Source organism: Anolis sagrei, chromosome Y (genome assembly GCF_037176765.1).
Source record: "Anolis sagrei isolate rAnoSag1 chromosome Y, rAnoSag1.mat, whole genome shotgun sequence".
NCBI lineage: Eukaryota > Metazoa > Chordata > Lepidosauria > Squamata > Dactyloidae > Anolis > Anolis sagrei.
Genome location: NC_090035.1, coordinates 71,037,674 through 71,050,949, shown reverse-complemented (window position 1 = coordinate 71,050,949; position 13,276 = coordinate 71,037,674). Strand labels below are relative to the sequence as shown.

Genomic DNA, 13,276 nt, shown 5'->3' with positions numbered 1-13,276 from the left:
GCCAATCTGATATCTGCAGGCAGGGTGTTTCACAGCCGAGGGGCCACCACTGAGAAGGCCCTGTCTTTCGTCCCCACCAAGCACGCCTGTGATGCAGACGGGACAGAGAGCAGGGCCTCCCCAGATGATCTTAGTGTCCTAGTCGGTTCATAGGAGGAGATGCGTTCGGAGAGGTAAGTAGGGCCAGAACCGTTTAGGGCTTTATAGGCTAACGCCAGCACTTTGAATTGTGCCTGTGGTGATGGAGGAAAGTTCTGAGAGTGCCTTGGACTGCGAGAAGATCCAACCAGTCCATCCTCCAGGAAATAAAGCCCGATTGCTCATTGGAGGGAAGGATACTAGAGACAAAGTTGAAGTACTTTGGCCACATCATGAGGAGACAGCAAAGCCTGGAGAAGACAATTATGCTGGGGAAAGTGGAAGGCAAAAGGAAGAGGGGCCGACCAAGGGCAAGATAGATGGATGGCATCCTTGAAGTGACTGGACTGACCTTGAAGGAGCTGGGGGTGGTGACGGCCGACAGGGAGCTCTGGCGTGGGCTGGTCCGTGAGGTCACGAAGAGTCGGAGACGACTGAACGAATGAACAACAACAGCAAACTGGCAGCCAGTGGAGCTGGCGTAACATGGAAGTTGTATGCTCCCTGTATGCCGCCCAAGTTATTAACCTGGCTGCCTCTCATTGGACTAGTTGAAGCTTCCGAGCAGTCTTCAAAGGCAACCCCATGTAGAGTGTGTTGCAGTAGTCTATCCTAGATGTAACGAGAGGGTGGACCACCGTGGCCAAATCTGACTTCCCATGCTAGCTATGTTTCCCCTTTTCTTAAAAGGAATAAGAGGAAACCTTGTGAAAGGATACGAGGCTCTCACAGCTGACGTTCTACCTTCTGGATCATGGCCAGCAGGCAAGACCATCACACGGAGATGTGCCTCCCCCTTCACGTACCACTGCAATCTGAATGACACCTTTAAAAACGGGCAAATCCGCATCTGTTCAGTAACCATTTCAGTTTCCGAATGAAAAGACAGCTGTGGCATAATAAAAGGCTTCATTATCTTGCTCAGCACGAGGAAGTCGCAATTTGTTTAAGGCAGGAGAAGCGGTTGGGTTCATGAATGCCGTCACTTTGTTTGCAGCGAGCAGATTTTACACTGTGCCCCACTGGGAACCACAGACAGATAACAAGTTTGGCCTTATCCGGATGATTCCTAAACAAATAAACGTTTATCCTGGGTGCTCTAAAGTCCTGGGCAACAGACGGGATGGGGAACGAGCCTTCAAGATTGCTTTGGGACCCCACCACCCCTAAGCTTTCATTCAAAAACAAAACCCATGTTTCTAGCTCTCCTCTCAGAGAAAAGCACAGCTAAAGCCTTGAAGCCTTTGCTTTATCTCAGTCCAGTGTTTCTCAACCTTCCTAATGCCGAGACCCCTTAATACAGGTCCTCATGTTGTGGTGATCCCCAACCATAAAATTATTTTAGTTGCTACTTCATGACTATAATTTTGCTACTGTTCTGAATCGTAATGTAAATATCTGATATGCAGGATGTATTTTCATGCACTGGATCAAACTTGGCACAAATACCCGACATGTCCAAATTTGAATACTGGTTGGATTGCAAGGCGACTGATTTCGTCATTTGGGAGTTGTAGTTGTTGGGATTTATAGTTCACCTACAATCAAAGAGCCTTCTGAACTCGACCAATGATTGAATTGAACCAAACTTGGAACACAGAACTTCCTAACCAAGAGAAAATAATAGAAGGATTTGGTGAACATTGGCCTTGAGTTTTGGAGATGTAGTTCACCTCCATCCAGAGAGCCCTGTGGACTCAAGCAATGATAGATCTGGACCAAACATGCCATGAATACTCAATATGTCCAAATGTCAACACTGGTGGAGGTTTTGGGGAAATAGACCTTGACATTTGAGAGTTGTAGTTGCTGGGATTTATAGTTTACCTACAACCAAAAGAGCATTCTGAACCCCACCAATAATAGAATTAGGCCAAACTTCCCACACAGAATCCCCATGCCTTGAAGGGACTCACTGGTGCGAACCTCTCTCCAGCCTCGCACACCCGTCCGCAAATGTGCACCAAACCTCCCACATTGGGCCAAACCTCTGAACCCCACCAACGATAGAATTGGGCCAAACTTCCCACACAGAACCCCGATGCCTTGGAGGGACTCGCTGGTACGAACCTCTCTCCAGCCTCGCACACCCGTCCGCAAATGTGCAACAAACCTCCACATTGGGCCAAACCTCTGAACCCCACCAACGATAGAATTGGGCCAAACTTCCCACACAGAACCCTGATGCCTTGAAGGGACTCGCTGGTGCACCAAACCTCCCACATTGGGCCAAACCTTCCACACAGAACGCCCATGACCAACAGACAATACTGACGGTCTTTGGGGACCCCTCTGACACCCCCCTTGCGACCACCCCCAGGGGTCCCAACTCCCAGGTTGAGAAACACTGTTCTAGTCCATGGAGCCCCCAGTGGTGCAATGGGTTAAACTCTTGAGCTTGCTGAACCGCTGACCAAAATGTCAGTGGTTCAAATCTGGGGAGCGGGGTGAGCTCCCATCTGTCAGCTCCAGCTTCTCATGTGGAGACATGAGAGAAGCCTTCCATAAGATGGCAAAACATCTGACCATCCCCTGAACAATGTCCTTGCAGACAGCCAATTCTCTCACACCAGAAGCGACCTGCAGTTTCTCAAGTCTCTCCTGACACACACACACAAATATCTTAGTCTATCAGAAATATCTCTGAGTGCGACTGCTTACCAAATGACACTTGGTGCTTGATCAAAGCAGGAAGCATAACCTCACTGCCATAATATGAAAACCATGCACTCATGAGAAATTTGGGCCTCAGATGTTGCAGTGGAAGAGGAAATTAATTTTCTCCCTTGAAGGCACTTAGGTGGGTAACACTAAGAATACTTCCTGAATGTTTTAAAAGGGGGGAATCTCTCAGCTACAAAATAGAGGACATTCATTTAATAAACTGGGGGGGAAGCGTCAAAGACAATTCCAGCAATCTTACAACAGCTGGTGTGCAGCAGGCCAGTCATTCTCCTCCGATTTGCCATACTGTCTATTATCTAGTCCATGGCTTCAGGCAAGGTCTCCAAGAGGAATCTTCCATCTCACACCCTTCGTCACCCTCTACATCAGAGAAGCTTGCCCTCTGCTCAGGGACATACAAAAGGCGTTCAGTGGCATGTCATCCCAAGAAGCAAGGCCTAAAATCCTATGTGATGTCAATTCCTACGGCAAGATGACATTGTGCACATACAAAAATGGACAATCACGCACAGTCCACTTATGGCTCAGAGGTTACCAGCAGAGAGCCAAAAAGATGCTCTGGTTCCCAGGCTGTTCTAACCCTGCTAATGTCACCTTTAATAACTTCCAACATGAGCTTCATACTCATACTGAAGTATGCCAGTCTGCAAGGTGCGGTGGAGATGAAAAATGTATAAGTTATTGGACAGTCATAGAATCATAGAATCAAAGAGTTGGAAGAGACCTCATGGGCCATCCAGTCCAACCCCCTGCCAAGAAGCAGGAATATTGCATTCAAATCACCCCTGACAGATGGCCATCCAGCCTCTGCTTAAAAGCTTCCAAAGAAGGAGCCTCCACCACACTCCGGGGCAGAGAGTTCCACTGCTGAACGGCTCTCACAGTCAGGAAGTTCTTCCTAATGTTCAGATGGAATCTCCTCTCTTGTAGTTTGAAGCCATTGTTCCGCGTCCTAGTCTCCAAGGAAGCAGAAAACAAGCTTGCTCCCTCCTCCCTGTGGCTTCCTCTCACATATTTATACATGGCTATCATGTCTCCTCTCAGCCTTCTCTTCTTCAGGCTAAACATGCCCAGTTCCCTAAGCCGTTCCTCATAGGGCTTGTTCTCCAGACCCTTGATCATTTTAGTCGCCCTCCTCTGGACACATTCCAGCTTGTCAATATCTCTCTTGAATTGTGGTACCCAGAATTGGACACAATATTCCAGATGTGGTCTAACCAAAGCAGAATAGAGGGGTAGCATTACTTCCTTAGATCTAGACACTATGCTCCTATTGATGCAGGCCAAAATCCCATTGGCTTTTTTTGCCGCCACATCACATTGTTGGCTCATGTTTAACTTGTTGTCCACGAGGACTCCAAGATCTTTTTCACACGTACTGCTCTCGAGCCAGGCGTCCCCCATTCTGTATCTTTGCATTTCGTTTTTCCTGCCAAAGTGGAGTATCTTGCATTTGTCACTGTTGAACTTCATTTTGTTAGTTTTGGCCCATCTCTCTAATCTGTCAAGATCGTTTTGAATTCTGCTCCTGTCCTCTGGACTATTGGCTATCCCTCCCAATTTGGTGTCGTCTGCAAACTTGATGATCATGCCTTCTAGCCCTTCATCTAAGTCAAGGTATCTCAAGGTATTTATATTTATCGCATCAGAAGCGAACTGAAAGTACAATTGTAATGTATTTTAAAAAACAATTTTGCAGACTTAGTATTCTATTAAATGTCCTTTGACCAGTAGCTGGCCACTTGGAGTGGCGCTCGTATTGCTGTGAGAAGGTCCTCCATTGTGCATGTGTCAGGGCCCAGGCTGCATTGTAAAGGGTGGTCTGTGGTTTGCTCTTCTCCGCACTCGCATGTTGTAAACTCCACTTTGTGGCCCCATTTCTTAAGGTTGGCTCTGCATCTTGTGGTGCCAGAGCGCAGCTTGTTCAGCACCTTCCAAGTTGCCCAGCTTTCTGTATGCCCAGGAGGGAATCCCTCATTTGGTATCAGCCATGGCTTGAGGTGCTGGGTTTTAGCCTGCCACTTTTGGACTCTTGCTTGCTGAGGTGTTCCTGCAAGTGTCTCTGCAGATCTTAGAAAACTATTTCTTGATTTAAGATGTTGGCGTACTGGCTGATATCCAAACAGGGATGGGCCAGAGATGTCACTGTCTTGGTCCTTTCATTATTTATTTATTTATTATTTATTTATGATTCTTCTATCCCGCCTTTCTCAAGTCCAAAGGTGGCTCGCGACGGCTTACAAACTGGCTGCTACTTCCTAGCGGATGTTAGGTGGTGCAATACCAGCTAAACAGTATAATTTCTCCAGGTGGTGTAGGGCATAGGCATTAGGTTTGGTTAATTAAAAAAAAAACGGTCCAAAACTCGTTTCTGATGCAGGTGCTGGTGGTTCAATTCTAAAGTCAATTCTGATTTTCACAGAAATTTTTTTCAAAACTTTTCAAAACTTCCAAATCCTTTTGTTAATGGTTTGAATGTGTTATTTCCTGTTTCACTGGGTGGCCTTTACTTTGAAAGTAGTTGTTTTACTCCAAAAGCGGGGAAAAGCAAGCGGAGGAAATTCCTTCCTTCTCTGGTTTAAAACTGGCTTCTTTGGCTTGAGCCGAGGCCAGGGATCAGAAACAGGGAAAAGCAAGCAGAGGAAATTCCTTCCTTCTCTGGTTTAAATCTGGCTTCTCTGGCTTGAGCCGAAACCAGGGATCAGAAGCAGGGAAAAGCAAGCAGAGAAAATTTCTTCCTTCTCTGGTTTTAAACTGGCTTCTCTGGCTTTAAAACTGGCTTCTCTGGCTTGAGCTGAGGCCAGGAAATTCCTTCCTTCTCTGGTTTAAAACTGGCTTCTTTGGCTTGAGCCAAGGCCAGGAAATTCCTTCCTTCTCTAGTTTAAACTGGCTTCTCTGGCTTGAGCCAAGGCCTGGACCAGGACCAGAAGCAGGGAAAAGCAAGTGGGGGAAATTCCTTCCTTCTCTGGTTTAAAACTGGCTTCTCTGGCTTTAAATCTGGCTTGATCCGAGGCCAGGGACCAGAAGCAGGGAAAAGCTTAATCATTTCTGACTCACTTCCTGAGTCATAACAAAAATGGTGGAAAAAGCTTTGGAATGGCAAAGGAACTTCCGGTTTTTAAAAAAGCTTTGATATCGCTTCAAAAAGGTAATTTTAACAAAATTATTACGAGTTTTTCGAGCGACTCTATCCATGCCTAGTAGGCATACTGTGATAATGCAGCATATGTCTCATTAAGAGCCACAGCCACTGTTTTAGCGTGGTGAGATGTGTTCCACACCAGGCATGTTCTCAAGGTGACTACTGAAAATTGAGACCCTCTTCTATTTCTGCAAGGAGCCATTACAGCATGCCCTATAACATGGACCACTTTTCATCTCTTTGTATACTCTTCCTCTACTAAAGCTGCTTAATCCTGTAACAACTTTAACAACGTGCCTTCGCAATATAACTCCCACCCAGCATAAGACTGCTCTGCCTTCATGCTTGGGCAAAGGCTCAATGAAAGCCCCCAGGCTCTGTTCACCTGCCTCCGCCACCTCCATTTTCTAACCAGTCACCTGTTCCTCATTTTTTCCATCCCATCTCATGCTGAGAAAGGCTAACATTGAAATCCTCGTGCATCTACTCAAAATGAAACCCCTGTGAGTTAAATGGGGGTTTATTCCCAGCTGCAATCTGAATCACCAAAGCACAACAAAAGGCGGTTCGGTGACAACCACAGGCATTTCCCACCCAGTCAACCTTCTGCTCACATATTGTGCAGGACCCTCAATGAAGGAGGGAAACAGGTGAGAAAATGAACCAAAGAGCCGAGAATGCAGCTGCTCCAGTTAAAGCAGATATTAATTAAAGCATTCACATAAATAGGCTTCATTACAAGGGGTGAGAGCTTGATTGACCTCATTGACCAGCAAACATTCTGCCATTAATTTTTCTACAAGCCTAACCTAAGAACAGATGGCAAATGCTTCAATCCCAATACAGAACTAGAAAGAGCCACCGAGCCCCCTCTTCCCAGAGAGAGCAGCTTACTCACTCACAAACTGGTCCAGGCCATTAAGTATTCATGGGATGGAAGACAAAGAGTTCAGGATGTCACCAAGAGGTAAACAATACCCTGCTTCTCCTGCAACCTTTGGGTTCAATGAAATATAGAAGAAAGAGAGGGGCTAGGAAGGCAGTTCCATCTTGTCTCATGTATATAATATAATATAATATATTGTATACATATAATATTGATATTATTATAATGTAATACAATATAATACTAATACTATTACTACTAATAATATATTATAATTAGATATTAATTAATAATATTACAGTATAATGTTATAGTACAATGTAATATATAATATTAATATTGTGCTATGGTAATCTATATAAATAAAAATGTAATGTTCGTTTGCGGGATTAACAGAACTCAAAAACCACTGGACGAATTGACACCAAATTTGGACACAAGACACCTAACAACCCAATGTATGTCCTTTACTCAAATTTTTTTGATTTTGTCACTTGGGAGTTGTAGTTGCTGGGATTTATAGTTCACCTACAATCAAAGAGCATTCTGAACTCCATCAATTATGGCATTGAACCAAACGTGGCATACAGGACTCCCATGACCAACAGAAAACACTAGAAGGGTTTGGTGGGCATTGACCTTGAGTTTGGGAGTTGTAGTTCACCTACATCCAGAGAGCACAGTGGACTCAAACAATGATGGATCTGGACCAAACTTGCCACAAATACTCAGTATGCCCAAATGTGAACACTGGTGGAATTTGGGGAAAATACAATCTTAACATTTGGGAGTTGTAGTTGCTGGGATTTATAGTTCACTTACAGTCAAAGAGCACCCTGAACTCCAACAACGATGGAATTGGGCCAAACATCCCACACGGAACCCCTATGACCACTAGAGTGGGCCACAGCAACGCGTGGCAGAGGACAGCTAGTAATAGTAATAATAGAGTAAAATAATAAATGTAATAATAACAATACAGTAAAATAATAAATTTAACAATAACAATAGAATAAAATAATAATAACAACAATAAAATAATAAATGTAATAATAATAATAATAATAATAATGACAACAATGTAAAATAATAAATAACACTGTCTCGAGTATAAGCCGGGGGAGAATTTTTCAGCCTAAAAAAAAGACTGAAAAACTAGGCTTATACTCGAGTATATACAATAATCTATTGATGAAATGAACAGCAGTAGTGAAAAAATGCTAGTTATAGTGTCCCTCCTACGTCATGAGCAGGAGGAAGACTCAATTTACTAAACATCCCAGAGCTTTCAGGGGAGGAACATGTGGAAAGGTTTTCTTTTCTACGTCTCTGCCCAGCGTTGGGAGAAGGAATCAGCAAAAGCTCCCTCTCCCATTACATAACCTTGTTCCACCAGTCTGCCATTTAATTAAGATCTGCTCATCTTCTGCACAAAGAGATATTGCCTGCTAAGCTGGTGGGAACCTGACATCGCAGGCTGCCTGCTAATAGGAAACTGTGGATGCATTTCTACTGGTAGAATACCAATTGAGGCTTAGAGAGCTGCACAGCTGCAACCCCATTCCTCTTGCATCCAACAATAACATATCCTGTCGAAAGCCAGAGGCCCAGCGGAAGAAACAGAAACAGTAAGGGAGAAGCCAAAATTCTGAAGCTATGCTCGAGACAGAAAGCCCTGCTCCAGGCACAACAAAGCTCACAAAGGATGCTGCTGGTTGCAGCTACCTTCTTCCCATGGCACCTTCCAAACCTGTGATGAAGCCACAAGCTCAGTATGGAGAATGTGGCACCTTTGGTCCTTGGAGGACTTCTTCTGGATGCCTTAGTCACCAAATATGGCTGCATACCTCTAGACCAGGGGTCCTCAAACTTTTTGAACAGAGGACCAGGTCACAGTCCCTCAAACTATTGGAGGGCTGGATTATAATTTGAAAAGTAAATGAATGAATTCCTATGCTCACTGGACATTATCTTATTTGTAGTGCAAAAACACTTTAAAACAATACTATAATTAAAATGAAGAACAATTTTAACAAATATAATTTTATTAGTATTTTAATGGGAAGTGTGGGACTGCTTTTGGCTGATGAGATAGGATTGTTGATGTTGTTACTGTTGTTGTGTGTTTTCAAGTCGTTTCATACTTAGATTGACCCTGAGCGAGGGCCAGGTAAATGACTCTGGAAGGCCGTATCTGGCCCCCGGACCCCTGGTCTAGACAAGATTACCAGAAAAGAAGCCTCAGCACTCAAGACTGTGGGTGAAAGTGGGTGAAAATAGGGGGTGAATGGACGAGGCTGGAGAAAGAGTGGCTGGTGAGTTCTGAGGCAGTGGTGGCCATGTATTTCACTCGAGGGGAATGGGATTTTCAGGATCTGGGCCAGGGGGTCTTCTACAAGGAGGTCCTGTTGGAGAATTATGGGAATGTTGCCTCTTTGGCCACCATGCCCCCAAGTGTAGCCTACCAGGAAACCCCCCCCCCCATGGCATCCTGGGAAGCAGCCAAACAGATTGTGGAGAAGCAGGAGTTTGAGGGCCAAAATGGGGTGTCCAAGCCGAAGGGGGACCAGTCCAAGAACGAGAAGAAGAAGCCTCCCACCCCGCTAGGCCGCAAGATAGGGGAGACTTTGGCCCCAGAGCCCAGCCAGGCAAAGTGCCCCACCTGTGGGAAGGCCTTCAAGTACAAGTTGCACCTGAACATCCACTTCCGGGTCCACACTGGGGAGAAACCCTACGCCTGCGCAGAGTGCGGGAAGTGCTTTAGCCAGCACGGGCACCTCCACTCCCACCAGAGGATCCACTCCGGGTAGAAGAACTACAAGTGCATGGACTGCGGGAAGAGCTTCAGTGACAGTGGGGCCTGCACCAAGCACCAGAGCACCCACAGCAAGTAGCCTTACCAGTGCCTGGAGTGCGGGAAGAGCTTCAGCCAGCACGGGCACCTCCACTCCCACCAGAGGATCCACAACCGGGAGAGGCCCTACAAATGCACCGAGTGCGGGAAGGGCTTCAGCCAGCGGGGTCACCTCTACTCCCACCAGAGAATCCACACTAAAGAGAAACCTTACAAGTGCACCGAGTGCGGGAAGAGCTTCAGCCAGCGGGGCCACCTCTATTTGCACCAGAGGATCCACACCAAGGAGAAGCCCTACAAGTGCCTGGAGTGCGGGAAGAGCTTCAGCCAGCGGGGCCACCTCTATTTGCACCAGAGGATCCACACCAAGGAGAAGCCCTACAAGTGCCTGGAGTGCGGGAAGTGCTTCAGCCAGAGTGGGCACCTCCACTCGCACGAGAGGACCCACATGGGAGTGAAGCCCTACAAGTGCCTGGAGTGTGGGAAGTGCTTCAGCCAGAGCAGGTACCTCCACTCACACGAGAGGACCCACACGGGAGTGAAGCCCTACAAGTGCATGGAGTGTGGGAAGTGCTTCAGCCAGAGCAGGTACCTCCACTCACACGAGAGGACCCACACGGGAGTGAAGCCCTACAAGTGCATGGAGTGTGGGAAGTGCTTCAGCCAGCAGGGGCACGTCTATGCGCACCAGAGGACCCACACAGGGGAGAAGCCCTACAAGTGCGTGGAGTGTGGGAAGACACCACAAAATAAAAGGTCTGAATGAAGAAAAGAATGACACTGATAGAGAATAGGACTGTAAACGTGATGGGGACTCCAAACAAATGAAGCATCTCAACCATTCTGACAGCTCATCAAGGTAATGAGAAGTCAGATGAGTGAATTGCCCAACTGAAGACAAGGCAAGTGCCATTTAATTTATCTAATCCTAATTTATTAATTGTTGACTGAAACTGAAGCAAGGCCATGTAAGAAGTGCCATGAGCGATTAGCCCCAAAGCCCTTCTAATCCAGTAAACAAAATTGAAGAGGTCAAGACAAATCCCAAGAAAAATGTGAAAAAACAAAAACTAGTTTTTAAACAAAACAATGAAAACCTATTGCAGCACAACATATTTGGAACAATAAGGAACAAACATAAACTTTCACATTTTAAGAAGAGCCTGAAGCATTTAAGGGATGGTAAATGTGTAACGGCGCTCCATGCAGTCATGCCGGCCACATGACCTTGGAGGTATCTACGGACAACGCTGGCTCTTCGGCTTAGAAATGGAGATGAGCACCACACCCCAGAGTCAGACATGACTGGACCTAATGTCAGGGGACTACCTTTACCTTTAAATGTGTCACTGCACTATCCAGGAGACTGTGTTTGAAAGAAGTACCTTGGCATTTGCACTGGAAGAATGGAAAGAAGCCAATCATACTAACATATTATATGTTGTCGAAGGCTTTCATGGCTGGACTCACAAGGTTACTGTAATTTTTTCGGGTTGTATGGCCATGTTCCAGAAGCATTCTCTTCTGACGTTTCACCCACATCTATGGCAGGCATCTTCAGAAGTTGGGAGGTATTTTGGAAACTAAGCAAGGTAAGTTTATATATCTGTGGAAGGTCCAGGTAAGACTATACAGAGAAGCCACTGAAATCCATAAGATGTGGACAATTTCAACAGAAAGGAGGAAACTGAAAATGAACAAAATCTGGCTACCAGTATTACAAAAGTCTAAAATCAGGACTGTAAATAAAGAACAAGACTCTGAAAATAGCGGAACTACAGACATGAAACGATCAGGGAAAGCTAACACCTCGCAACAAAGAATTCCTTCAGGCAGCAATCAGGCAGGCTTTGAAGCTGCAAGGCTTTGCAATGCTAATCAACATTAATAATTGCAACACTAAAAAACAGGGGAATTCCAAGCAAGAAAAATCAGGGCCAGTTAATCTCCTGCCAACAAAGGATTCCACCAGGCAGGGAGCAGACAAACTTTGAAGCTGCAAGGCTATTCAATGCCCATCAAGGTGATCAATTGCAACATTCCCACTTGCCTCAAACAGACAAGAGTTCTTTCTCCCATCCTGGACCTTCCGCCGATATATAAACCTCCCTTGCTTAGTTTCCAACAGACCTCACAACCTCTGAGGATGGCTGCATAGAAGTGGGCGAAACGTCAGGAAAGAATGCTCCTGGAACATGGCCATACAGCCCGGAAAACTCACATTGTTTATATTGTTTATAAAATGGCACAGCTCGGCTTATGAAGAGCTTATAAATAGGAGGCCCCACCCGCCCATTTCTTAACCTCTTTCGGCTTCTTCAATCAGCTACTTTGACCTCAAGGGATCAAGAATGTTGAGAAGCTCACTTCACTACACACCACCCACAAATTCCGCCTAGCAAAGGAACAACAATTCACGTAACCTCTCCACAATGCACTGGATATCTCCTACTTTACTGCTTTAAAGCCCTGCATCAATGGTTCTCAACCTGTGGGTCCCCAGATGTTTTGATCTTCAACGTCCAGAAATCCCAACAGCTGGTAAACTGGCTGGGATTTCTGGGAGTTGTAGGCCAAAACACCTGGGGACTCACATGTTGAGGACCACTGCCCTACATGGTTTGAGTCCAGGTTACCTGCAGGATCACCATCTCCTGCACGAGCCATCCTTTTAGATGGTGGCGGGGTATAATTAAAGTTTAATGAATAAATAAAAGTCTAACCCCACTGTTTTCTCCTTCTTGGCTCCTCCCTTATAAATACATTTTTCCTATCTCATCCAGGGTTTTATCATTTTATCTTGTGTATTTGGCCTGCCCTTTGTGTTTGACTTTCATTATGTTATTTTGCACTGTTGTTTTATTTTATTACTTTATGTATTTTGTTGTGATGTTATTCTTCTGTTGTTTTGTATTTTATTTTGCTGCATTGTATGTTTTGGGCTTGGCCACATGTTAGCTGCCCTGACTCACCTTTGGGGAGATGGTGGCAGGGTATAAATAAAGTTATTATTATTATTATTATTATTATTATTATTATTAGAAACACAACAAGATGAGTCCACAGCAGACACTCTGCTGGCTTTCTTAAGTTGCCTCTGACACAAAAATATTATTATTATTATTATTATTATTATTATTATTATTTGAAACACAACAAGATGAGTCCACAGCAGAACAAGATCACTCTGCTGGCTGTTGTATTGGATCACATGTCGGACCCTTCCCAAGTGTCTAGGATTGTGTGATGTATCGGCAGATAATGCGAACAGATCCCAGTAAGGTGGCCTTTTGCAGCTGGCAGATAGTAATCTTGTCAGCGCCGATTGTGCTTAAGTGCAGGCCAAGGTCTTTAGACACTGCACCCAGTGTGCCGATCACCACTGGGACCACCTTGACTGGTTTGTGCAAACGTCTTTGCAGTTCGATTTTTATATCCTCATATCATGTCACCTTTTCCAGTTGTTTCTCTGCAATCCTGCTGTCACCTGGGATTGCAACATCGACGATCCATACTTTGTTTTTTAACACGATTGTGAGGTCAGGAGTATTATGCTTATATTACTTATAAG

The 13,276-nt window shown here is 45.2% G+C and overlaps 2 protein-coding genes across 3 annotated transcripts in view; one reads left to right on the top strand and one right to left on the bottom strand.

The window, feature by feature from the left end:
* Window positions 1-13,276, bottom strand: part of LOC137094682 (signal-induced proliferation-associated 1-like protein 3) — a 161,487-nt gene that overhangs the window by 130,634 nt on the left and 17,577 nt on the right. The gene's annotated exons all lie outside the window — the stretch shown is intronic.
* On the top strand, window positions 9,191-10,471 carry LOC137095663 (zinc finger protein 436-like). The gene is made up of 2 exons (XM_067462429.1): window positions 9,191-9,592; window positions 9,746-10,471. The coding sequence occupies exons 1-2, from the start codon at window positions 9,191-9,193 to the stop codon at window positions 10,469-10,471; spliced, it is 1,128 nt and encodes a 375-aa protein (XP_067318530.1).